The sequence below is a fragment of the Vicugna pacos genome, chromosome 9, assembly GCF_048564905.1.
Source record: "Vicugna pacos chromosome 9, VicPac4, whole genome shotgun sequence".
In the NCBI taxonomy this organism is placed as follows: Eukaryota; Metazoa; Chordata; class Mammalia; order Artiodactyla; family Camelidae; genus Vicugna; species Vicugna pacos.
Window position 1 is genome coordinate 56,713,971 of NC_132995.1, and position 27,611 is coordinate 56,741,581.

Consider the following 27,611-nt stretch of genomic DNA (forward strand, 5'->3'; position numbering starts at 1 on the left):
AGGATGAATTTGTAAGAGGTGATAACCAAACTGAGGGAGAGAACTGAAGGTCTAAGTTAACAAAAGGTAAGAAGTGAAGGAACAGATTTTTAGAGTTACTAAGAAGTTAAAAACAACAGAATGAGAGTCTGATCGGACGGTCAAGTTCTTGGCCTATGCCAGACTATGCGGAGTGTGAGTGAAATAAGTTACAAGGAGTAAGTTCTAAAGATGAGGTAACACTTTGTACATATTGAATTTAAAGTACCAATTAAATAGTCAGGAACAAATATCCTGTACATATGGGGATATGAGTTTAAAGCCCAAGACAAATCAGTAATGAAATACTGACGTATATTAGGCGAGGAATTAATTTTTTCTGTAAATAGATAACATACACGCTTTGTTGCACGCTCCTCTTTTGTTGTTATTGCTGCTGCTCCTGATTGCTTCAACAACCCTTTAAAAATGTATAAAACCATTTTTAGCTCATAGGTCACACAAAAAAACCCAGGCCACAGGTTAACCTGCTATAGTTTGCAACCGCTGATTCGGATCTCATCAATACATAAGACATAGTTCATTCTGTAAGAAGAGATGAGATTGGTGAGGCAAATATGGAAAGGATAAGAAGTAGGAATTCTTAGGAATACATGAAGAGTATGAAATAAACTCTCATTCCTTTAAGGAGGCCTGGCCTTGTATCTTGCTTTGTACAGCTGAATGTGTAAAAAGTAACAGTGTGCCAGTTTCAAGTCTAAATCTTAAGAGGACTTATATGCTTCACTTCTTTTCATGGGACCCTGTTTCTGCCATAAACAGAAGCATGGTATAGCCTGATAGATGATGAGAGACCACATGGAATAGAGCTGAATCTTCCCAAATGCAGCCAAGTTAGATCAGCCAGCCTCCAGGTGACTTGCCAGCTAACCGTAGACACATGAGCAAGTTCAGATAAGATCAGTAGATGCCCAACCCAGATTGACAGAACCTCTTAAGTCAATCTGCAGATTTTGGAGAAATAATTAATTGCTTTTAGCCAGTAAAGTTTTAGAGTGACTTGTTATACAGCAATAGCCGACTAATCCATCGTCCTTTTTGGACTATTCTATAGGACAGTCACTAGGCCACATAAGAAATTAATTTCAGTGGGGAAGTAGAGAGCAGAGCCCAGAATGCAATGCATTGAGAAGTTAATAGGAGATACAAGAAAAATCAACAAACAAACTATTCCTTTGGAAGGTTTTATCATAATAGGAAGAAGAGATACGGAGAATCCACGAGAAGGAGGCTATGGCACTAAAGAAGAATTAAAGGAAATACTGAGAGATTTACTGGCTAAAATTTAATATACATATAGTATAACTAAAACAGGAATTCCAAAAAAGAATGAGTTCAGGAGTTAAGAAGTTGGAATACAGAACACAGCTCAAAGAACAAACACTAGACAGGACAATTAGTGTGCTGCTTTCTCTGAGACTGGAAAAACAGATAAAACCAAATGAGTAAGTAAATGAAAGTATTAAGTAAAGAGATTTCTTCTATAGGATCTTTATTTTCACTTTGACTTACGAAGCAAAGTCATCTAGGAAGGGGTAATTAAGTTAAAATTCAAGGGCAACTGTTAGGAGAAATATATACATATATATATATATACATACATAAAATTTTAAAACCAGTAAAGAAAAAAAAACAATGAAACAAAAAAATATAAGGCTGCATGGGGGAAGACATTTTAAGAATGCATAATAAATAGAAAAAAAACCCAAACAAGATAATAGAAATTGATTTAGAAAAAGACTTGTGCTTCTTACCTGAGTTTACTCTGCAACCTGAAACAGCCAAAAACATTGGACAATATACATGAAATGATGGTTTTCAAGACACTGAGCATCAGGCAACAAAGGACAGTGATCTCTGAGAAATGGAAAATGAACAAAGTGATTTCTATGACTACCCCTACAGCCTCAAAAGTTTCTTGGCAGAGGCACTGGAAGAAATGAGGTACAGTCAAGAAAAGACCAAGTCAGCCAGAGTTCATAGCCCAGTGCACCAGAAACAAGAGACTTGCACAGAAAGAGACACTCACATACCTACAAAGGAGTCCCCTTGAGCATTCAGCAGAGTACCTAGAAGCACATGCATGTAAGGAAACTGAGACTGATCAAAGTTAAAGAGTTGTTGAGGGTACCGGTGATCCAGTTGGAACTGGAAATGATAGATTTATAGTGACTTAAAGCTGTATTACTGATGATTTTCAGCAGCAATGCTCAGGAGACTCTGTGGATGAATGCGGAAGGTACATCACTGGGTTGATACAAGTACTGGGATTTGCAGGACAGATAACACAGAAGAATAAAAGTACTTGGGCATTGTCACACTGGTCTGGATTCTATGCAGTCTAGGTTGGATAAGGAAGGAAGCAACAGGTGATTCTGTGGTTCACACATTCAGGATCCTTGCTCCACTGCTCACCTATTTCACTGCTCTACTATTATCCCCAAATTCACAATTTTCACCATCAATGAGAACCTGAGCATTGCTTGTCAACTTTTCTATGACTCCTTGGTTAGCATTCTTTCTCATTTCCTAAAGCAGATTTAGAAATCCCTTCTTCAAAAGACCTCTACAGTTCTACCTTCTTACTTATTGTCAGCAGACAACCAAGCCTTCAAATTCACAGAAAAAAATACAGATCATTGACCCCAAAATGTATCTTTCAGCTTTCAGCACCCCACCTATCAATTTATCTGTTCCCTTTGCCTGTTAAAAAGGAAGAAATGTTCCTTCTCTACTCTATACACTCCATCTAGCTCTGGATCCTAACCACTTCCACTTCCTTTTCAGGAGTCCCCTTCTTGGTTTATCTTCAACTTCTACCCTTCAACTGAAACTACCTAATTATTATGCTTATAATTAACATCTTAAAATAATCTAATCTTTCTTGTTTCTACCATACTCTTTTGGGTTTGATATCTATCAAATGTTTATTGAAATAATGAAGAAAGAGAAATCATGGATGATGTCTAGACTTCTTGCTGGGACAAATGGGTGAACAATGAAAATTGGTAGTACTAGAGGGGGAAACGGCTTAAAGTGGAAAGAGTTTGAATTTGGGGCATGTTGCTTTGAGGGACTAGCTGGGTATTTAAAGAGGTATAACAGACAATCAGATTTGTGCAAATTCAGAGAGCTAAGTTAGGGGTATACATTTGGGAGTTATATAAAAATGTATTTGAGCCAGGGGAGTTCATTCAGAGAGAATGCATGAAGTGATTAAAGGACACAAACTTTGAAGCATGGCATTCATAAAAGTCATTAAAATTATATGTAGGGCATTTTTTAATTTTGTACTTTGGTCTCACACATATACTTCTGGATATGTTGTAGATCTGAGGATTAACAAATACAGGAAAAGAAAACATAAAAAAGATATAACAAAATTAAAGTAGGTGAAATAACAAGAAAAAAGCAGGGAAAGGCAAAAGTCCTTGGCATCATGGTTTAGGGGGAATTATTTTAGATACGTGAATTACTGCCAGGGTTACAGATTTAGTTACAGGTTACTTAGGTTATAGGATTTAGTCCCAGTCCTGCATGACAGGTTCTCTCTAGCTCTTCTAAACTGCTGTTTCAGTGGAGGTTTATATGCTTAATAAATAAACACACAGCAGAAGTCTGGGATCCATGGTTAACTATGGAATTTACCACCCAGTAGCCTGCATTTCTTACTTGAACCATTAAACCATGCCTGCCTAGGTGTCAAATTTGATGAACATGTCACTCCCAGGTTTGAAATTTAGAAACTGGTAACACATTATAAAGTACTACTGAATACCAATGGTTCCTATTATCTGTCTCAGCATGTCATGAAGTTAATGGCAGATTTCTAAGAATCTATTTCTTGAAGTGTTCTTACAGAAAATTCTGAAATAAAAGTTAGTATTTGTATCTTGTCGTTCAGTTTATGTAGCATTTTCAAATACATTATCTCATAAATAGACCCACATGATTATTTTATTAAAATAAGTACAATCAGAACAGATGAAGAAACAAAGGCATGAGGTTCAACAACTTACCTCAAATATTAAGCAATTATTAAGCAGGAAAGTCTGGATTAGCCTTCTAACTCTAAATATCATACCAATTCTTGTTTTTTCCATAAGGTTTAAATCAGTAGTACCAAATTTAATAAATCAGTAATGACAAATTTCCTATATTTTATTCACTTAAGTCATTAAATGTCATAGGCTAAATATTGTACTCAGAAAACTAGTGAAAAAATAAAGTCAAAAAAAAGATACTAACAATGTGCCTTTAAATCTAGGTTTCTTACTATATTCTTTTATATCTGTTGCCAAGTACTCTTCCTGAAGGTAATTACCATAATTATTCTCTGTGATTGCTGTGTGCATGTCACAGACATTATCATTACTCTAATTATAATACAGTTAGCCAAAGCTGAATTGTTACATTTCAGCTCAACTCCCTGTTTGTTTTGCAGACTATTTATAGTTATGACAGATGTATACTGTTCAAAATATAATAATGGAACTTGATATACTTTTCAGAAGCTGATATAAAATATACAAAAACACTGAAAGGAACAAATTGGACAATTTAATAAGGATTGCAGCTGCTAAAGGGGATATTAGGGCAGTTCCCCTAGAATTTTAAAAACCTCTTGCCAAAACAACCAGTGAATAGCTCTTTTTATAACATTCTCAAAATTAATAACTGCTGAGAGTGAATATACTCTAAAGAAGTAACTTGAATTTATTCTGTGGGAAAAACAAGTATGAATGAAAAAACTTTTTCACTGCAGTTTTGTATTATAAATAAATAAATAAATATATATATAATGAAAGTTGCCATTTTTACCATTTTTAAGTGGACTATTCAGCGGCATTAATTACATTCACAGTGTTGTACAAACATCACCATTATTTCCAAAACTTTTTCATTACCCCAAATAGAAACTCTGTACCTATTAAGTAATAACTCCTCACTCTCCTCTCACCCAAGCTCCTGGTAACCTCTAATATATTTTCTGTCTCTATACATTTGATAATTCTAGGTATTTGATATAACTGGATCATACAGTATTTTTCCTTTTGCAATTGCCTTTTTTCATCTTGGCATAATATTTTCAAGGTTCATCTATGCCACAGCATGTATAAGAACTTCATTCCTTTTTACAGCTAAATAATATTCTATTATCTGTATATACCACATTATGTTTATCCTTCTGTTGAACACTTTGGTTGTTTCTACCTTTGGATATTGTGAATGAGATCTTGCTTTCAGAATCTTTTCAGAATCTGATACGCCTATATACCTAAGCATATCAGATGGAATTCTATGTTTAACTTTCTGAGAAACTACCTGTTTTTCACAGTGGCTGCACCATTTTACATTCCCACCAAGAGTGTGAGAGGGTTCCAATTTCTCCAAAACCTCACCAACACTTATTATCTGTCCTTTTGATTACAGTCATCCTAGTGACATCTCATCGTGCTTTGGACTTGCATTTCCCTAATGACTAACGATGGTCAGCATCTTTTTCATGTTTATTTCCCATTTGCATATCTTCCTTGGAGGATGTCTATTCAAATTCTTTATCCATTTTTTTTAATTGAGTGTTTGTCTTTTTGTTGTTGAGTTATAGAAATTCTTTATATATTCTGGATATTAAGCCCTTTTCAGGTATATGATTTACAAATATTAACTCATTTATTTGCTATTTGATAAACTCTCATTCTGTGGGCTGTCTTTCATTCTCACAATAGTATCCTTTGATGCACAAAAGTTTCTGATTTATTAAAATCCAATTTATCTATTTTTTCTATTGCTGACTGTGCTTTGAAGAAATCACTGCCAAACCCAAGGTCATAAAGATCTACCCCTCTTTTCTTTGAAGAGTTTTATAGTTTTGGTCCTTAAATTTAGGGTCTTTGAGTTATTTCAAGTTAATTTTTGTATCTGGTATAAGATAAGGGCCCAACTTCATTCTTTTTCATGTGCCTATCCCATTTTCACACCGCCTTTGAAGAGAAAGAGTTACAATTTTAATAATTAAGATTCCATCAATACAACACTGTTGGTCATTTCAGAGGCTGGCAATTCTTGAACAGTGATTTTTTTCAGTATTCTTAGATTTTGGTGTGGAAGATAGCATCTTCTTTTTGTTTAGAAGTGTTTTTAATCTTACTTCAAAAATAACAGATTTCCATTATCAAACTTACATTAATAGAGGTAAACAAAAGAAGAAAAACCATTCAGAAAAAAAATCACAGATAACACTTTGGTTTCTATTCTTGTAGTGTTTGTTTTCTCTCTTTTTCTAAATATCTTTCTAAATATTTCATATTTATCTATGTCAAGTATTCTATAACATAACTTTTAATGGTTGTATTGTATACCACATCTGGAGGGACTATAATTTAATCAACTCTCTTTCACAAGATGTTTAAAAACTGCACTGTACGATGCGATAGGCTCTACCCACAAACAGCTTTTAAATTTAAATTAATTAAAGGCAGATACAATTTAAAATGCAGTTCCACAACCATATTAGCAACATTTCCCATACTCAATAACCACATGCAGCTAGTGATTACCATATTAGATAGAAAAGATACAGAACATTTTCATCATCATAAACTTCTACCGGATAGGACTACTTTAGAATGTTTCCAAATTATCCCTATTATCAATAACTCCAAAGTTACTGTAAATAATCTTTACGTATATATATGTACATGTATATATACATACATACATATATATATGTGTATATATAGAGAGCTCCAAAAATTCCTTTGGAATACATGCCTAGAAATGAGTTGCTGGTTCAAAGGTTATACAAATTTTCATACTTTCAGAAACACTGGATTCAGGGATGTGTCCATTTCCTTTATCAGTTTGATAGACAAAGAGCAGTGTCTTCTGTTTAAAAGCTGTACTGATTTGATAAGGGATGTGGTGAAGTGGGAAGACAGAGGGATAAAGGGCTCTGGTGACCAGTCTATGGCAACGCTACAAACATGGTACCAAAGACGGTAGTTTCTGTAAATTCTAATAATGTAGCACCGGTCTATACAGAAAGAGTGTATTGTCACACTGCATTGTCTCCATGAATCATTCATTTACATTAACACCACTTTTAGGGTTAAATATGAACATCTGTTTATTGTCCATTTATGTTTTGTTTTTTCATGAACAGAAAATATTTATTTACTGTTTTAAAAAAATCAGTTCCTTCAAAGAGCAATTCTAAAATTCTAATAAAATCACCTTCTCCCCAAACAAAATACTGTCTCCTCAGACAGAGGACATAACGTCTACCAGTCTCACGTAACAACTGGTATGATCCTCTACTACAACGTCTATCACATTACATTCCAACTACCTCTAAGTGTCTGCCTATCCCGCCTGCTAGCCTGGGAGCTGCCTGGATTCAGACCAAGTCCCATATATTTCTTTTCCATCTCTAGTCGCATCCAAGAGCCTGGTAAATAACAGACACTGATACCTTCTTTTAAGATGAATGACCAGGAGCTCCAGTTACGCAATTGGTTAGCGCGCAGTACTTACAAAATGAATGCCCAGATGTGGCTTGTCCAAGAGCAAGCACCCCATTTTCTAATCACTTAACATACTCAATTGTCCTTCATATTCCTTTACTAAATGCTTACCTCAAGTAAGGCTCTCATTTACGTGAAGATACAGTTTACAAATAAGGGGTTAAAAGCAAATGTCATATTATATTTTAGCAAAGTAATTACATATACATAAAATAAAATACTCTTGTGAGATGGGTTATTAATGGATCCATTTTACGAATCAAAAAACTAAAGCTACAAGAGATTGGAATCTTGCCAAAGGTAACAGCACTAGTAGATCTCAAGGTTATACACTAACTGGGGTTTCTAACACTACATGTTAATGTATTTTTTCACTACATCAAGCAAAAGTTTTCAGACAAATAATCTCTGAACAAAGCACCAGTTGTAATAGAAATACTTACACTGACCCCAGCGACCTGTTCTTGGGTTCAAATAATTTGGATAAAGACCATTAGGACGATCCATTTTCTGAAGCAGTTTCCGAATGTGCATGACCTAAACAAAATAAAATAAAAATGCAATTAATGAATAAAAAATATCATTAAGGTTTTGTATTAATCTAGGCTTTGTTTTTTCACTCAGAACCTACACCACCTCCTGCCCTCCACTTCGTGCGTATGTGTGATGGTAAGAAAAGGCTTCTATTTTTTAAATGACCCGTTATTTTAATAAGATGATATATAATCATTATTTAAAAGTCAAGCAACAATAAAAATATAAAGAAAAGATCACAGACAGAAACTAATTTCAATGCTAACATCAGTGATAAACATCATTCTAGACATATTCAATATGTACATAATTAAACATACAAAGAGAAATAATTTCATAGACATATAATCATAATAGGATGTTTATACTAAAAAGTAGGAAACCACTCTGCTTTTAATACATGAAAAAGTAAAAGAAGTAAAACTAAACTGTTGAACTTTAAATATTGATCCCATAATAGATAACCCTAAATTCCTAAAATTCTAATTCCTAAAAGATATCTCTAAAGTTAACGGGGGGAAAAAATCATGAAATATATTATGAAGCTGGAGACTTTCCTAGGGACTTTTGTTTTGATTCTTCTCTAGATTGGATGATGATTTTTTTAAGTGCTTAAAAGAAAAAAAGAAAAATCACAAATGCGTTTTATTTCCTGTATTTACTTGAGAATGTTATTTCACATTCAAAAGATAACCTAGTTGGCATAAATGACTTGGGGAAACATTTTCTTTTTCACAAGGCCTTATATATAATTCACTATTTTCTGAACTTGAGCACAGCATTAAACTTTTTCATACACAATTTCAAATCATCTTTCATTGCCGGGATTCTGTCATCATGCAGTTTTAGGCTACATGGGATGGGCTCAGGGATGCCATATTACCTGTGTTTCATGTCAGAGACCAAGTCTAGTACAACAATCTCAATCTGAATAATTCCATGAATCAGGTTTAGTCAGCTCAGAATGATGTTGTTATGAAAGATGAAAAAAATCAGCGTTCTTTTGTCTTCTGGAAATTATGCATACATTCAATCCTCTCTTCTCTTTCACATCTATCATTTCCTCTCTTAATCTTTTTATCTATCTTTCAATGTTCATACGTTTACTAGCTTGTCTCAATTGTGTCTTCTAAGACTCTTATTATATTTTGAATGTTTTCTTTGTATTGCTTCCATTTTGCCTTTCATTTTCATAATAACTTTATTTTTTTTACACTTTATTACTGATAACACATCTTATTGTCCTTGAGCACTTGTATCTCTGTTTACATATTTATTTCACAGATGAGAGCTTCATTATCTTCTCTCTCATGGTGATGTTTGGTCTAGGTCTTCAACTGCTATTTTTGGAAAAGTATTTTTTGGCTATCATTTATTTCTCATGTTCCTTCCTTCTTTTTCTTCTAGCAATATTTTTGTATAAATTCTATACCTGTTTTTCAGGTGGAACTACTCATTGCTATTCTTCTTGAACCAGCTATTCACCAGTTTTGACATAAAAGGCCAAGAAGAGTCCAGAGGTCAACGTGCTTTTTTAAGCCTTTGCTTCTCTCCTTAGGCAACTGAAACCAGCAGTGCAGCACTGCTCATAACAGAATCTGTCACTCATTCTCTTCCTTCACCGAAGTGTGTGGGCTTTGGTGCGTCTGTGAGATTCCTAACTGAATTCTGTTTTTATAGCTTCTCAACCCATCATATGCAGTGGGATCCAAAGAAGCATCCACCATCAGCCTGTGATCCAGTTCTCACGTTGCTAATAAGGATTTGGTTTTGTGCCTCAAGATGTATCACGTACTTTACAGAGAACTGCTCTATTAGCTTTTTATTTTTGAAATCTCCAACCACAAATATCCTCTCTGTAGTTACCAAAACCTGTCTGTGACCTTGATTGCTTATGCCAACTTTTATTCCTGTTTTGTTACATGAAGTATCAGTATCTCTTTCAATTTCGTTGAAAGTGGAGTTCATAGTTCTGTTTCTAATTTTTGTTGCTTTTAAGTGTGTTAGGTCCTCTACTTAAGAAATATCATGTTAGATTATCTCTGTTTCACAAATTTATCATCTTTTTAATCTATGTTTTTCCCTATTTTAGCTATGAATATTTCTTGCTTTTATTCCATGTCAGTAATTGTTTTCAACTACGTACAGTAAGTTATTTGTTGCTTTTCATTTATTTATTTTACAGAAATATATTATGTAAAGTGTCAATTTGTTTCTTTAGCTCTACAATCTTCTTGTATCATTTTATTTTATTTTATTTCTGAGTTCTAATTTTACTGAATTCCATTTCTATTACAGTATGAATTGCTCATGGTGACTTTTAAACTGTCAAGCAGTGTTATCAGTCTTTTACATGCTATTTGCCGCCCTGTTTTTATTTCCCACAGTATGTCTGCATAATTGTCATGCTTTCTCTTTCTATGGTGCTCACATTGACTGTTAGGTAAGCTCTGGCCTGAACTTTGGTCTGATACAGTGCAGATGAATTGTCTCAAATTCCTTCCTACTGTGTGTGAACGGGGGCGTTCCTCCCCTCGTGGATACAGTTTGAGATCTGGAGTACTAGTGTCCTCGCCCACTTCCTGCAGCTTGAGGAGGATGGGAGGGGAGAACTCCTCTGGAGCTGGGGGCAGTGGTGCTCTGGACACCCAGGGCACTGGCCTCCCTTGTAAGATTAGCAGGGAATACCAGGAGTATACTGACTTGCTTTCTCTGCCCAGTAAGGATTTAGGATAGGGTAGGAGACACACTTAACATACTATAGCAGAAATCTATTGTTGCTGCTGCTGGGTTTTTTCTTTTTTTTTTTTTTTGGCTGTCACATGTTTTGGACATGAGGTTGCAGACTTTCTTTTCATTGCCATAGATGAATTTTTGCTGGTATTTATTATTTTTATTGTCATTCTTCATTTAATCAGGAAAGGAGAAATTCTGTGATCTGGCTCCATTTTGCTATCCTTACCTGAAAATTCTCAACTGATAAAATATTTCAGACACAGAAACAAATATATATAGATTCTACTTACATAGGACAACACTACACCACCTCTGCCATTCTGTTTACCATGACCCATTCACTTACTACTACCTTTGTCTGAGATGTGGTCACAGCCCTGAATTTTATGTCTATCATTATCTTGACTCTATTAAAACCACATTTGAATCCCTAAATAACACACCTCTGCTTCTGGTCAACTTTATAATAAAGTTGTAGTATACTCTTTTGATTGATGAATGTTGACCATAATTAATTTTTTTTCACTGCTGTGTTGAATCTTATCACATAAATTGCTAATATAAAACAATGCTTTTATGTATATAATGTACATGCACATACAAGAGTGGAACTGCTGAGTTAAAGGGTATATGTATTTTCAACTTAACCACATATTGTCTTTTAAATTTAAGCCTTTCATGCTCCTGGAATTGTTATAGTCTACAATGCTACTACACTTGTCATAATGTTTCCACATCTATATGGGTCTGCTTACGGGCTGTTTATCCTGTTCATCTGTCTTACTTGTGTCTATCCACCAGATCTATACTGTCAGTGTTGATAACTGGGTAATGCAAATCCACCCAACATGTTTTTCTTCAGGAGTATCTTGAATGTTTCTCTTCTATTTAAATTCTACAAGTGTCTAGTCAAGTTCCATTAAAAAGGGGGGGGCACTGGAGAATTCATTGGTACTGAACTGATGCTACAGATCAATTTGGAGGTAACTGAAATTTTACAATATTGTTTATCTATACATGAACATAATACAACTCCCCATTTATTTAGGTCCTCTACAATGTCATTTAATAGTTTCAAACTTTATCTTTTGTTAGATTTATTTGTGAGATATTTATACTTCTGTCCCTACCACATAAGCTATGTTTTTAGAAATGATACCTTCTTGCCTGCTGTAGCTGGTGCAAAGAAATACTACTAATTTTTAATATCCATATTGATCTTTCATTCAAAAAATAGATTAAGCTTATTTCTAATAATTTAAATGTAGATTGCCTTAATATTTTAGGTAATCATGTAATCTGTGACTAATTACTGTTTTCTTCCTTCCTTTTCAATTCTTTACCTTTTCGTTCGTTTTGTTTGTATTGTCTTGCAATGCTGACTAAGTATTTCAGCACAATGCTAAATAGAGATAGTGAAGGAATTTTTTAAAAATCTACCTACTAGTGGTTATATCTTCTCAACAGTAAGTATTTTAAATATGTTCTAAATAGAAGGGATATTTCTTTACATAATTTTAAAAAAGACAAACATCTTCTAAGCATTAATCAAATCTTTGGGGGTAAATCTTAAAGATACTTTTATAACAAAGAAAAGAAGGCAAGAAAACTAAAACTAACCTTTTTGTAGTACACTGGGTCTCCTGTCAAGTAGCTGAGGTGGACAAACTCCATGTGAAGTGTACCAAATTCAGCAAGAATGCTGCTACCTGCAGATGCCCAGCCCCAGTTTCGCCCTACTCCACTGAATGAAAGGCAAGGTAAAGGGAGACAGGATTGGCAAAACAAAACAAACAAACAAAATTTCTTGGTGAATACATAAACTTTAAATAAATCTCAGAAATTATTATCTCAAATACAACAGCTTACTTATATCTAAAAATTTTTTTATAATTTTAAAATTATTTAACAGAACATCCACATGTTCTAGAGATCAAAACAATGTAGAAAACTGTACATTAAATCTGTTTCACCCCATTCTCATTCCTCATCCCCTACCAGGCCCCAAATATAATCATTTATCAGCTTTTCATGTATTAGTACAGACATTTTTACATATACATAAGCAATCCAAATATATATTCTTATTTTCCTCCTTTCTTAAACAAAACACAGCAAAGTATACTTACTGTTCTGTGCCTTGGATTTTGCTATTAAGATGTACCTCAGTAGGCTTCTGATCTCAGTTCATAAACAACTTTCTCATTTTGTTTTTGTTACAGATGCACAGAATTCCATGACAGTAATGATTTTCAGATGAAATGTCCCACCCCAGAGGCATATGAAAATGTCTGACAGCATCCTGAATTGTTTTAAACCTTGAAGGTGCAACTTGTATTTATTGCACTGGGGTCAAAGATGTAACAGGACAGTATCATACAATAAAGAACTGTCCTGCCTCAAATGCTAAAAGTGCCTGTATGAAAACTACTGCATTACATACATAGATATAATTTATTCAATCAATCCTCTACTTGTGGTCCTTTAGCATATTTCTAATATTGTGCTATTATAAAAACTCATAGTGACTAATCTTGCCTACAGTTCATTTGTGCAGGTATATCTCTGGGATATCTTCCTGCTGTTTTTTTTTTTTTAACCTGCCTTATAAACTTTCACCGGAAGCCAGGCTACATAAATGAAAAGTGTAGATGCTTTGGATGTTGTTTTCTTTCTCAAGTTAAGTTTCTTCTGAAACATAGATCATATATAGGCAGATTATCTTGGCTTTAGGCTTTATTCAGGGTAGTCTATTTCAGTTTCACTTTTACATCCAGGGAGTGGCCCTCTGGTATCTCAGTTGAAAGCTGGCCATGTTTACCGAGGGCCCTTCACACTGGCAGCCTTAAACACTAACCACTGTCTCCCCAGCACCATGTAGTTGTTAAATTTTCTCCATTATATCTACTTGTATATTGGCAATTCAGCATGCTATGTTTCATTTATCTGTATGTGTTGGAAAAAACATTAAAATAGGTATGAGGATGTATCACTACCTTGCTTAAAGTTCTTTAATTTTTTGGTGCTATTTTTATATTGTTTTTGAAATTAAGGTAGGCAAACGCCACTAACAGGTTTTTTTTGAAGCCACACATGAGAGTCAAGGAAGAAATATGGGTACAGTAACTATGTAGGGTAGTCATTCATTTCACAAATATTAAGTGTCTACTACGATCTGAGAGATATAGTAGTAAACCTGATATATAACATTCCTGTTCCCATAACAAATAAGACCATTTTAAACAGTGATAATTGTTATGAAGAAGATTAAATAGTGATAGAATACTGAGTACTAGTGACAGAATGAGTCAGAAGACTTTACGTATAATGTTAACAAAAAGTGTTTCTGAAATGACACAATTTAAACTGAGATCTAAATGATGAGAAGAAGCCAGTGATAAAAAGAGCTGGAAGAAGAAAATTCCCAGCAGAGGAAACAGCACATGTAATGGCCCTGTGGGAAAAGAAGGTGGCTGGTGTGGCTAGAGCTCAGGAAGGGGAAATGAATGACATAGGATGAGGTTAAAAAGCTAGGTATAATCCACACCATGCAGGAATTCTGTAGCTATGGTAAAATTTTAAAATTTTTATTCTAAGTATGATGAGCATGGAGAAGAAATGTAACATAATATTTAAGGAGTAAAGCATACCATTTAGAAAGATTACCTAGGCGTCAGCATGGCAATTGGATTATAGTGTAGTCAAGTACAAACAAAATCCCTCTTCCATGTAAAAAGTTTCTGGCCAGAAGTCTCAAATGAAAATATCATTCACAGTACATTTAAACGCTTCAAAATACTAAATTCTAAACAAGGTTTTTCACTTATTTTACACACAGCCTCATGGGGCCCTCCACCTTGGCAGCCTTGAACACTAACACCTGTCTCCCCAGTGCCATGCAGCTATCAAGCTTCCCCTTTGCCCTTTAGTGTCCAAACGCTGTTTTCTAGTTTCCTTGCGTCTTGTCTCGGGCATGCGCAGTTACAGAATCAGCCAACAATTTGAGAGAAATTTGTACATAACTTTTGGGGCTTTTAATCTGCAATTCTTTCCTGTCTTGAGATTTCTGTCCCTTATGTCTCAACTTCTGTCAACTCCAAGGCCTGACCATAGTCTCCTTTGCTCCAAATGACCAGTACTTTAGGCTTGGCCTCAGCCACTCTGCACGGTAATTTAGAACACACCCTCAGAGGGAGAGCCTGTGTTTCTACAGAGATGACCTTCTCGTAGTATCAGGGCCCCTTGAGTCCTCCCCTGAGTTAGCTGCTCTCCAATCCCTTCAAACCATTTTGTTTCTGATTGTTTTTGGTGGGAGAGTTAACCTGATAAAAACTATTCCATGGTTGGAACTGGAAATCAAGATTAATTATTCAAGTAGCAAACTTTATGGGTTATTCCTCCTTCTACTTTCATTTCAATCTAAGTTTGAAGTTTGGCAATGCTGGATTTCTCAGGTCTTTTCCATACAGACAAATTAATAATAATAATTATATAATAATAATAATAATAAATAATAATAATATCCTGCAGTCTTTCTTCATCTCAGACTTAAATTGTAAGCTAATTAAATTAAAATGCTCATCTAAGAAAGTTATATGACTCTGACAACGGTATTGAAGAAAATCAGAAACTCTGTCATGAAACTAAGGAAAGAGAACAGATACACGCACAACATCACTCGCCATATCCTCTTACGGAGGTTTGTCTGGAACTCCAGTTAGCTTTTTTTCTCACAAAGAGGTAGTTTACATTATATATAGTGTATGAAATCAGAGAATAATCAAGTCAGATTTAATGTTTAGTATTAAATACTAATTTTTTAATGTAAATTTAAACTCCATAAAGTTCTCCATTAGAAAGAAATAACTAAACTAGATTAGTTTTTCCAAATAAAGCTGTCAGAGAATCATGCCTCCAGAAAAACAAATGCTTATAACTTTTATTCTCAAGGGCGTGGGGGCAAGGGGAATAAGAGTCAAATTTTCAAGTAATTTCCAATATTTACAGTGAATAATAATTTGGAGAAAAAATGAGCAGCAAAAATTTCAGTCAGTCCAAATGATTTAAATGCAAGTTAAAATACAGTGACATTATTGAAATTTTAATTTGATTTTTGCATGATTTTAAAACTTTGCATGATTACAAAGTTACCCTCCCAAAATTTCATCTATTTCTATGTGAAACCAGTGTTTTCTATTAGAACAAAACAGATGCCAAGAATGTTTTAAACACTCACTTTCAACTTCAATTGTATCAATATTATAAAAAGGACGCTATAGTCAACATCATGAACTATGTCTTCCCTTATCATTGGTAAGACACTGAGCAATAGGAAGCCCTGATTTTAAGTTATACTGTGTTCCCTTCTGACTTAGAAAATGATCAACAGGTCATGTACAAAAAAAAAAGAGAGGGAAAGTACTTTGAATTCATTACAACACTAAATGGAAATAAACAAGCAAATCTTGAAGAAACAACAATATTATAATACAGGTGAGGGAGAGAAATCTAGGCTTAGAAATAAGCGGTAGAAGTTGGAATACAGCTAAGGCAAGTGAACTGTTTCAAAGTAAAGAACATATTTTAAAAATCTGAAAATGTTTTAAAGAAATATGCTTCTGCATATATGCAGAGAAAAACAGTTTAACTCATAAAAAGTATGGTGGAGGCAGAGAATTAGAAATTTCTAAGACTTTTTAAAAAGGTCAGAAAAAATCCGATAATCAATTCGCTTAGAGCAGGAATAATCACATAAAAATAGAATTTACCTTTTCAGATTCACCATTGCCCAAGGGATCCCTGTAGGTGTGTTAAAGGCAGGAAGGAGTTTCTCAGCCAGTTGGACTGCTTTAACCTTGAATACCTGAGATAAAAATATAAACATTCATAAATTATAAAATTATTGTTGTCAAAATACTTCCTGATCTCTCACAGGATGCATACCGCAATGTACTGGATACATCAAAATACAAGGGAAAGAAAAAAAGAAATTTCTTTCGGTACCATGGAGCATACAGCAATCAGAGAAAATGGTTGTAAAAGTGAATGGATACTGAAGAAAGCTACCCAATGTTTAATGGCCTGAAACTACAATTAACTGAAAGGGAAGAACATAGTTTGGGTGTTGATATTATCTACATTTTCAGCTGGCAAAAAATCTGAGAGAAAACAGTAGGCTATGAAATTTCTATCCAGGGTATACAAACTTAGAACAAGTATTAAAACAAAAGAAAGAGACGCAATACAATTTAGATAAATACCCTTGTATTACTATAAACATGTTTCTGTCTCAACATTTCCCACTAAAGTTCAACCACATTTATTAAAAGAAAAGAAAATGTTTATGTTCACATTTCCAAGTTTTTTTTTTTTTGTAAGTTACAAATGCTTAACCCCTTAGTCACAATTGCTGCTTTTTTTTTTTTTTGGTACTCAAAATAAAAAATTACCTAAATATCAGTAGTTCCCAAACTTTTAAACCCATGCTAATACCAAGACATATGCAGTAAAATTTCCAATATTCTTAGCATATACCAACCAATAGATTTTTCAAATAAGTAGTTGAAAGTGTGGAACAGATCAAAGTTCTAAGTTGACATTATCTTAACCAAAGCACACCAAATTTATTGAGGGTATAAATTCAGAGAGGAATATGTGTACGTAGAAAAAGCAATACGACTTTAAGATGCTTTGTGCAAGGTTCCTTAAATAAGGAAAAACTACTTAGCAGAACTTTCAATTAGATATTCTCATACATCAACAATTTACTATTTCCTTGAATACCTACTTCAACACAAAAATACCAGTGAAAAATGTAACAGTTTACGGTAAAGGTTTTAATAATTTTCTCATATTCATCCTATTAATTCAAAAAAGCAAAGATAAAATTTAGTTCTCTCTGCATATTAACATTTGTATGTTACCAAGAGAAATTACATTATATAGTAAATAGTACTGCTTCTTTATGGGGACAAAGGGACCAAGTTCTTATCTAAAAACTAATATTAATGTTACATATTTGTTAATCATATATTTTTGTATCAGATCTTTTATATATAAAACTAATATTCAAAATGGTAAAATGACTTACAAACTTTTTCTAAATAGAAAGCATTCTCATTTTATTGCCAGAAGTAATCAGCGACATATTTTCTAACTTTCAACTACCTATGTCAGTTAACATATAGAGTAACCAATTATAGTACTCAGCCCCAAAAGAAAACACCACCCTAACGCCACTAAGAAAAATGTAAGTGTCTTTTCCAGTACTAACCTCTGACCACTCAGTTCCTTCTACAATGCAAACAGCTATCAGTTTCTTAAATATCTAGTAAATATTTTGTGCTAAATCAGTTCCATGGTACACATGGTTCCTAGCCATGTCACATCAAATCCTCATTTCCCATTTCTCAGAAGTAGAAATTCTATTACAGTTTGCACACACATAGTCTTTGCCTCCATCTCTCTTGCAAACACAGAATATGATATACACTCTTCTGAACTTGCTTCTTTCACTTACTGTACTTTGGAGATCTTTCCAAATCATTCCACAAAGGTCTACCACCTCCTTCTGTTTAGTGGCTGCAGAATTCTCCCTTCTACAGATAATACTGTAATTTATTTAGTCAGTCTCCTAGTGATAGACATTTACTTGCAAACTATGTATACAATAAATTTCAATAGTGGAATTACTGAATCAACGGATATGTTTGTTTGTAATTTTGAGAGTTAATGCCAGTTTGTTCTCCACAAGTTTCACAAATTTGTATTTCAACCAGAATTTGTGACCAGTTGTTTCCCTGTATTTTTAACACAAAAGTTATCAAACTTTTAATTGCTGCTAAGCTGATAGTTGAAAAAGGATATTCCACTGCCATTTTTATTCTCATTTCCTTTATTGTGAATGTGGTAGATACTCAACACTCTTTCAAATCTCCTTTCAAGCATACCTTCATACATTGCAGAGGATGGAAAACTATACGTGACACTTCTTAGGCTCCACTCCAGCTAAAAGTGCGAGATATGGCCTTGGCGTTGTTGAACATGCATAAATACGCATACTTGGAAGGAAGCAAATGATCGGAAGCAGTGGTCTTTCAAGCATAGTGGTGGTGGCGTCTGATTCTTCTGTGCTGACAGAAGTTCTACTGACTGGTCCCTAGCATCACAAGAAAACAGCTGGCAACAAAGGGAATGGCGATGGCGCTGGATCAACCCATGAAAGCCACATGGTATGCTCTTCTCCTGGCTACATGTTTCCAAGCTACATTAAAAAAAAAAAAATCTGATTTCACGGCCCTCTCAAAGATTCTGTTAGCTAGTCTGTACCTTCTAATAAATCACTAGGTAAAACTGTTTTCTGCAACTAGGACTCTTGACTAGTAAGATGATGACTGAATTGTTTACATGTTTAAGAACTTCAACATCATTTAAATGAAAATTTCCAAAACATTTCATTTCTTCACAGAATAAAACTTCTATGTACTCACTGTCCATTATGTAAAACTTCCCAGTTATTTTTACCAGAATAAATTATAAATAATGGAACTACGCTAAAACTGGTCCTACGTTTAGAAGAATTACCTAGGTCTGTAAGAACTGGAAGAAATGGGATAAAACAGAATGTGGCAAGATTATGAAGAGCTTTAAAACTTAAGCAGTGAAAGTTAGGGTAACACAACAGATTAACAGAACCACTGTAGATTCTTGAGGAGGAAAGTTATATTAGAATTCATGTACGCTTTTAGTTGTTTTTGTTATTGGAATATTTAAATTACTAAAGTAATCATCTTGCAGTCAGTTTTCAACCTGTCAGAGTTAGAACGTAAAACAGAAGTCAAGAGTTTATAATAGTCAAATGACTCCTCACCTCATTCAGGGTAAAAGCCACAGTTCTTTAAAAGGCTATAAATCTTTTTATGAATGTATTACTTCTATGGCCTCACTCCCTCTTTTCTTTCCCCTTCAGTAACCTTCTTCAGCCCCACCAACCTCTTTTGTTTTGTCTGAGAATGCCACTTACTCTTTTTCTCCACCAATTTCAACAAACTTTCATTTGCTATTCCTTTCAAATAAATACTCTCATAAACAAAATCCTCAAGCCTCTCTCTCATCTCCTGCAGGTCTTTATACAAATGTTATCTTCGCAAGCACTTCTTGATCATCCTACTTGAAAAGAGAAAACCCCTTACCCACTTCCGTGCTTTAGTTTTCTCCCTGGCACTTATCACTAACATGTGTACGCGTATGTATGTATGCACACATTCTCTCTCACATATCCACCTTTATTGCCTTTTACCCTCACAGCAGAATGTCAGTCATGGTTGAGCAAGAATTTTTTTCTTGTATTCACTGTTATATTCTTAGCACTTAAAAGAGTTCCTAGGGAACACAAGGTGCTCGAAAAGTGCTGAATGAATTAATTTAAGAAGCCAAAAGGTATGCAGATTTATAATAAACCAGTAAATTACCTTCTCTTCCAAGCCAACCTCATGTCCCTGAGATATCTGATGTTAATATACAAGGGATGGAAGGACTTTTTATGATATTCTACAAAAATGTTGGGATGATGATGATGATAACGGCAAACATATATTAACCCACTTAATCCTCACAACAACCCAATGAGTTAGGTATTACTGTTCCTCCCACTTTACAGAGTTGAACTGAGGTATAAAACAGAAGTTAACTAGCCCAAGGTAATACAGCTAGTAACTGATAAGCTTGAATCTAAACCCAGGCAAACCAGCTCCAGAGTTCATGTTCTTGCTTGTCTATTTCACCATGTTAGTAGATGTAAATACAAACACAGATGTAAATATTCTATACCTTCATTATTTAATCTTAGAGTCAATAATTCCTTAAAACATTTTACTAATATATTGCATAATTTTGCTCTCCTTGATCATTTGGCTAATATAAAATTCTATGTTGGCAGTTATTTTCTCAGCAGTATAAAGATATTCCAATGTTTTCTGGCATCTACTGCTGCTGAGAACTCTGCTGTTAGCTGCCATTCTTCTGTAAGCAATCAGCCCTTTTTGGGAGGTAGCTTTTAATACTTCCTCCTCATTCCTGATATTTTTCTCAAATATTGATTCTCTATCATTTATTTCATTAAACTTATCTAAGACTCCTACTGAACATTCATTGAAACTTCACAGCTATTTTATTTCTCAACTCTTTTTCTTACTTTCTCTCTTTGGCTCTCTACACTGTATTCTAGATGACTGTAGATTTTTTTGTAGACTATCACCGTCACCATGAACAGGGGCATCCTTAAAGGCTGGACAGATGTTCCTTAGGACCAAGTGAAGGTTACCACAAAACTGATGGTTAACATAGAGGTAAAAACACACCGCCTACTCAAAATGAGTCTGAAAACAGTATTTCACAACTCATGATGAAATCTAAGATTTTATTCTACTTGATAGCAAGTTAGGCTGTCAGAGCTTTATGAACACTGGCAGAAGACACAAGACTACTGTGCCAGAGATAAAAGACTACATTATTCATAGTAAAGGGACAGCTAAAGCTTTCAAGTTTATTTAGTCGTTTATTTATTAGTCATACACAGCCCATCCTCACCCCAACCTAAATCTCAAAGAGATGACCCAAAGGGTCCATGATGGATTCCTGCACACACAGAGCATTGCGTTACAGGAGAAAACAGCTCAGAGAATCTCTTTTGTATTAAATGAAAGCAAGTCTGTTTGTCCACGGTAAGACATTAACTCACTCCTCTAAGTATAACCTTGATGACCTGAGTAGAGAGCTGTCAGGAGCTTATATTCTTGGTATCCCAGCAAAAATGTACAGAGATGCTAAGGCCCCATAGTGGGCTGCTTTCCTTAACTTTCCACATCAGCAGCAACAGAAGTGCCTTTCTGGAGCAGCTGAATCCACTTTGCAGTTTTTCCAGCACTTGCAGAATCAGCCTCATTGCCCTCAACCCCTCACTCAAAAAGACACCTGCCAGCACACTTTTACCAGAGGTCTGAGTTTCCGCTTTGTACAGCCCTTCCTCTTATTTAGTTTCTAAGTTTCAGTAACTAAAACCCCTTCCCCATATTCCCTCAGCTCTGGCTGCTTCCTATAGGAGCAACCTCCATGACACCTTATTCTTTTTAATCTAGCGCTTTCCTAGTTAACTTTATACCTAGTTAATAACTCTATATGAAATTCTCTCATTCAAATAACTGACCTGGTTCCTGTCTCTTTATTGGATCCTGACTGATAAATAATCCATATTTTGTTATAACCTATTATTAAATATTTGCTTATTTAAAACAGGAATCCTTCCACTCTATTTCACCTGGCTTCTGAACCAATCATTTTACTGGAAGGGATCTTATCTTGTTAAGGATTAGCTACACATTTGAGCAAAAAGCATTTTAAGACATTATTGACCAGTTCCTCCTTAAAATGCTTTCTCACCTGGTATTCAATAATACTACAACCTCCCTGCCTCTTTCATCGACTCATCCGCCTCGTATTTGACCTCTAATGTTGTGCTTCTTGAGGCTTGATTCTAGGTGCCTTCCTCTTCTTATCTAAATTGTTTCCCTAAGCAAGTTCACATGTGCCTGTTTTCAGCTATCAGCACAGCAACTGACTCTCAAATTTATAATTCCCATCAAGACTTCTCCAGTAAGTACCAGATCCTTTACATCTGTCTGCTACCTATTTCCCCTTAAATATAGCAAAATCCTCTCAAACTCAAAACACTTAAACTGATGATCTTCCTCTTCCAATCCAGATTTCTGAAAGTTGTTGATATCTAATACCACCATCAGTCCAATACCATAGCCAAAAAATTGGAGGCAGGACCAACTCCTCCTTCTGCCCTGTTTCCCCCTCCGAAATATCAGCTAATCCTTCTGAATTTATCTTCCTTGAAATCAGTTATATATCTCATTTCTACAACCTATTTTAGTTCAAACTCCTATTATTTCTTGTCCCAAGTACTGCAATGGCTAACTGATTGGATGAATGGAACACATATGCCCATACACAACCCGCCCCCCACTCAAGCTGTAACTAACAGTCTATAATTTGCTTTTGTAACTAAATATATTAAACATGTTTCCTCCTTGAATATATCAAACTTATGTTCAAGTTATATAGTATTCTACAGTAGCAGATGTATCAATTTATTCAACCATTCTCTCTAGATGAATATTCAGGTCTTTGCAAACACTGATTACTATAAACACAACTGCAATGAAAAATCCTTCTGAATATACCTTATGTATCCATGTTGTTACTTTTAAATAGTTTCCTAGAAATGGGTTACTGGGTCAGAGATTTTTAAATTTTAAGTGTTTACTCCACACACATCAAATTATTTTCCAAAAAGGTTGTTTATATTTTCTCATTTATATTCTCTCCAACACCGTATTACACATTTGTTAAAATTTAAATAAATTTAATTACACATTATACATTTAAAGTGGGAGCACTTTACTGTATGTAAATTAACTTCAACAGAGTTGCTTAAAATAAATAAAGTAATCTTTGAGCCTTTAAGTTTTTTACCTAGCAGATAATGTGGAGGGGTAAGAGTCTATTTCAGGCAGAAAATGAAGATACAGCTCTAAAAACATATAGGGAAATAAAAAAAATGTGGTCTAAATACACAGTTTCATGCATGTAGAATTTGGGGCCTCTCCTATATGACTCCTTCCTGTCCTGGATTTTACCTTAAATTTCTAGCACCTGTGGTAGCTTTAAACTTTTGTTCCTAAAAAAAACAAAAACAAAAACTTTTGTTCCTGACATGATTTTAAACCAGATTGTTTTTTCAACCTTCTTTTTCTGATATTTCATTGTTAGTGTAAAGAAATGAAACAGACTTCTGCATATCAATCTTGTATCCTTCTACCTTACTGAATTTGTTGTCAGTTCTAATAGTTCCTGTGTGGAGTCTTTACGGTCTTCTATAGAGCACCATGTCATCTGCATATAATGACAATTTTACCTCTTCCCTTCCAATTTGAATACCTTTAATTTCTTTTTTGTGTCTGACTTCTGTGGCTAGGACTTCTAATACTATGTTGAATAGAAGTGGTGAGAGTGGGCATCCTTGTCTTGTTCTGGAATTTAGTAGGAAGGTTTTCAGCTTTTCACCATTATTAGGTTGGCTGTGGGTTTGTCATAAATGGCTTTTATTATGTTGAGTTATGTTCCCTCTGTACCCACTTTGGTTAAAGCTTTTATCATGAGTGGATGTTGAATTTTATCAAATGCTTTTGCTGCATCTACTGAGATGATTATGTGGTAAACTGTCTTCTGATCAAACCAGTAATAACCATAATTAAACTATGAAATGGCATTAGTATTGTGACTTTAAACATGTATGAATGTATACAAATGTGTAGGTGAACTCACACATTTAAGATTAGATGTTGGAGAGTATATTTAAAATGCTATCTGGGTCAGCAAAGCTTAGTGGAATGTTTTGCCCAATTATCAACCCATCTATAGAAAATGCAAAGGTGGAATTTTCTTTCTTTTTTTTTTTTATAATTCCAGTTCTTCTTCTTCTTCTTTTTTTTTTTTTAATGAAGGGGAGGTAATTGAGTTTGTTCACTTACTTTTATTTTGGAGGAGGTACTGGGGATTGAACCCAGGACCTCATGAGTGCTAAGCATATGCTCTACCACTGAGCTATATTTGCCCCTCTAAAAAATGCAAAGGCGGAATTTTCAATTGAAATTGCAGTAACTTCTGGAGCAAAAATAAAATGAGAATTAGTACAATAAGGACAATAATGGCTAATATTTAAGCCAGAAAAAAAGTAACACTCTAAAATTGCTCTTTTTTTTATTCAGAACTTTAGAGCAAAAAGGAGACACTATTTGTCTTAGAAAATATCCCTGTACTCATTCAGAAAGGATTTTACCTGTAGGCAACAGAGTACACATTTGTGTTTTAGTAAAGAAAAATTTTATTATTATTGTTTCTTTTGTTTTTATATTCTGTGAAACATGTATTAAACCCCACATAACCACTTCTCTACTTTATCTGACAGATTTCAGATGGAGTTATCCACATAAATTACATTATTATGTTACTCAGGAAGGGATGTCAGTTTGATAACCATTAAAAAAATAAGAAGAGACAATCCTGTAAAAGAAATATCATATATTTCAGGCTTACAACAAGTAAACATAATAAATCATCAAGATATTTTAACTTGCAAATATTTAATATAAATATCCCTGTTCTTAAGAAAATGATAAAGCTTCACATTTATAATATTAATAAATCACAAGACAGAGGAACACTTTGTTAGGATGGCATATAACCCTCATTTGGTTCCCTATACCAGAAAATAGAATGCATATAATACGTTCTTTATTTTAGCTACACAATACCTGAATATAACAAAGGCACTTTGCCATCTAAATTATAGTTAATTTTCTGCCATACGTGAGACATACAAATTTATTGTCTATCCAATATTAGGACAATTTTATATTCAATGTTTTATTTTTGCCAGATCTCAGGGATTTATTTTTGGTTTCCCAGAACAGACACAGATCCAAGCTTTCAGTGTAAAATGATCAAGTAGAAAAGTAAAACGGTCAATGAAATCTGATTATATGATAAAGTCAGAAAAGGAAAACTTGCTGTCTGTACTTTTTAGTAGACTCTATCCTAAGAAATTACCTTATGGTATCAATTTCCCAATAAGTAAAGGAATTTCCCACCTGTTAGAAACACAGTATATTTACCACACAGGATAAAGTCAAAGGAGGAGGGTAAGTGTAGTAGTACCTAGTGAATACGGTAATACACTAGGCATCTTCACATAATTAATCCCCACACAACTCCCAGGTGAACTCTCTCACACTTTTATAGGTGTGGAAACTTAAGTTACAGAAGGTAACCAGCTTGCCGAATATTATTATAAAAAGGAGGCAGACAAGGGGTTTAAACCTCTAACTCCAACGTACTTGGGCTTCCTTCCACTTTAAAATGTTTCTTTTTGAAATCTGAGGAACTAAAAATGAAAATGCTGGTAACACTGTACGCTTTTTCAGCATTTTAGTGTTCTCCTATGACAACAGCAACCAAAATTTCAATATTTTGCTTCAACCTTCAGATAAGGAGCTAAATCAAACAGCAGAGGCTAATGTTTCACTTTCATAAGCTGTTCATAATTAATTTTGAGATCATATGCATTTTGATATGAAAATTAGTGAACTACACACAAAATTTAGTACTCCCTATACACAGACAAGCATGAAAGTAAGAAAAAAATGCTGTATTTCAAAGGCTTCTTATAATATCAACCCAGTAGAAGAAAAATCTGAAATTGAAGACATCGAAATAGTTCTATTTTTCTCTGTCATTTTTTAGTATTTCACTCCAGAAGCTCCGAAAGTCAGAGGTCTATGCCCAGAAGTTATGCCTAGGATAGGTGGCAATATCCTAGAGAGAGGGTAGGACCAACAAGTGGAAAGTGAAACCAGCCAAGTAAATGAGAGTGATGATCAGAGAGGTCCATGTGAGGACGATGCACTAAACAAGGCAGCTGCCTAAGAATAGGAAAAGTGGTTTCATACAGCAGGACTAAGCAAATAGGTAAATATATTAGAAATAATAGGAGGCAGGTTTCCATTACAAAAGAAAATGAAAAATATGAAAAGGCAGAAATCTAGAATGAACTTTATGGTGTTGGGTAGAAATTAGAGCTATTTACTGGTCTAAACCCATGGCTTTTAATACATATAGATTAAAAAAGAAATGCATATGGACATAAAGATTAGGAAGCATGCAGTAGCAACTAACAGCCGTTCACGGCTGGGAGAGGAACAGGGTGTAGAGACAGACCCTCTCTGAGGCACAGGCAGACAGAGTATGCCTAAAGTGGAGGGTAGAGCAATAGCGTTAAGGAAAACTTGCCTGCAAAGCAGGCCCACTCTAATTATAAGACAGTGTCAGAGGGATGTGAAGCCAGTGGTACACTGCAGGTAATGTCAGCAATAAAAACCCAAACTTGGTTCTACATACATTTTTCTTTCAAAAATGAAGAAGAAATGAAATAAAGACTTTGACTTTCAGACTAACAGAAACTGACAGAATTCACTACCAGCAGATCTGCACTACAAAAAAAATGTTAAAGTTCGTCACTTAACTTACTCAAGGAATACATACATACAAGACGGAAATCTCAACCTACCCAGAGAAAGACCGATGAAAATAAATGAAGACAAAAAGGAATGCTCTTTTCTTTTTTAATAGTTCTAAATAACTGGCCATCTAAAACAAAAATCAGCAGCAATATACAATGGGTTTTTAACATTTAAAATTCTTTATAACAATGGAAGGAGGAGGATAGCTCAGTGGTAGAGTGTGTACTTAGCATGCACGAGGTCCTTGGTTCAATCCCCAGCACCTCCATTAAAAAAAAAAAAACTTGAAAAAAAATTTATAACAACAAAGGAGCAAGCAACAAAGAAGCAAGAAAAAAAAATAAAAGAACTGAGAATATACTCTTATAGGGTTATTAAAATACAAGTGGCACAATATTGCTTGAAAGTAGACCAGGATTAAAGACGTGCACAGTAAACAAAAGGCAACAAGTGAAAAGCTAAAATTAAGTTTAAGGACCTGCCATAAGGTTATCAGCTGATTATTCAGTAGAAACTCTACAGGCCAGAAGGGAGTGGCATGATGTATTTTAAGTGATGAAAGGGAAAAACCTACAACCAAGAATAATCTACCTAGCAAGGTTCTCATTCAGATTTGATGGAGAAATCAAAAGCC

General features: G+C 34.5%; 1 protein-coding gene and 1 long non-coding RNA gene across 4 annotated transcripts in view; one reads left to right on the forward strand and one right to left on the reverse strand.

Annotated features, from left to right (window-relative positions):
* The window catches only part of MAN1A2 (mannosidase alpha class 1A member 2), a 161,620-nt gene that overhangs the window by 59,242 nt on the left and 74,767 nt on the right, over positions 1–27,611 (reverse strand). For all 3 annotated transcript variants that reach the window (XM_072967920.1, XM_072967918.1, XM_072967919.1), the window contains exons 6-8: positions 16,604–16,698; positions 12,456–12,579; positions 8,009–8,102 (exon numbers count right to left, since the gene is read on the reverse strand). In XM_072967920.1, coding sequence (XP_072824021.1) covers positions 8,009–8,102; positions 12,456–12,579; positions 16,604–16,698 — 313 coding nt within the window. The remainder of the gene's footprint in view (positions 1–8,008; positions 8,103–12,455; positions 12,580–16,603; positions 16,699–27,611) is intronic.
* On the forward strand, positions 1,410–12,555 carry LOC140698238 (uncharacterized). The gene is made up of 3 exons (XR_012075870.1): positions 1,410–1,484; positions 8,190–8,234; positions 12,466–12,555. It is a non-coding gene; the product is annotated as an uncharacterized lncRNA (long non-coding RNA).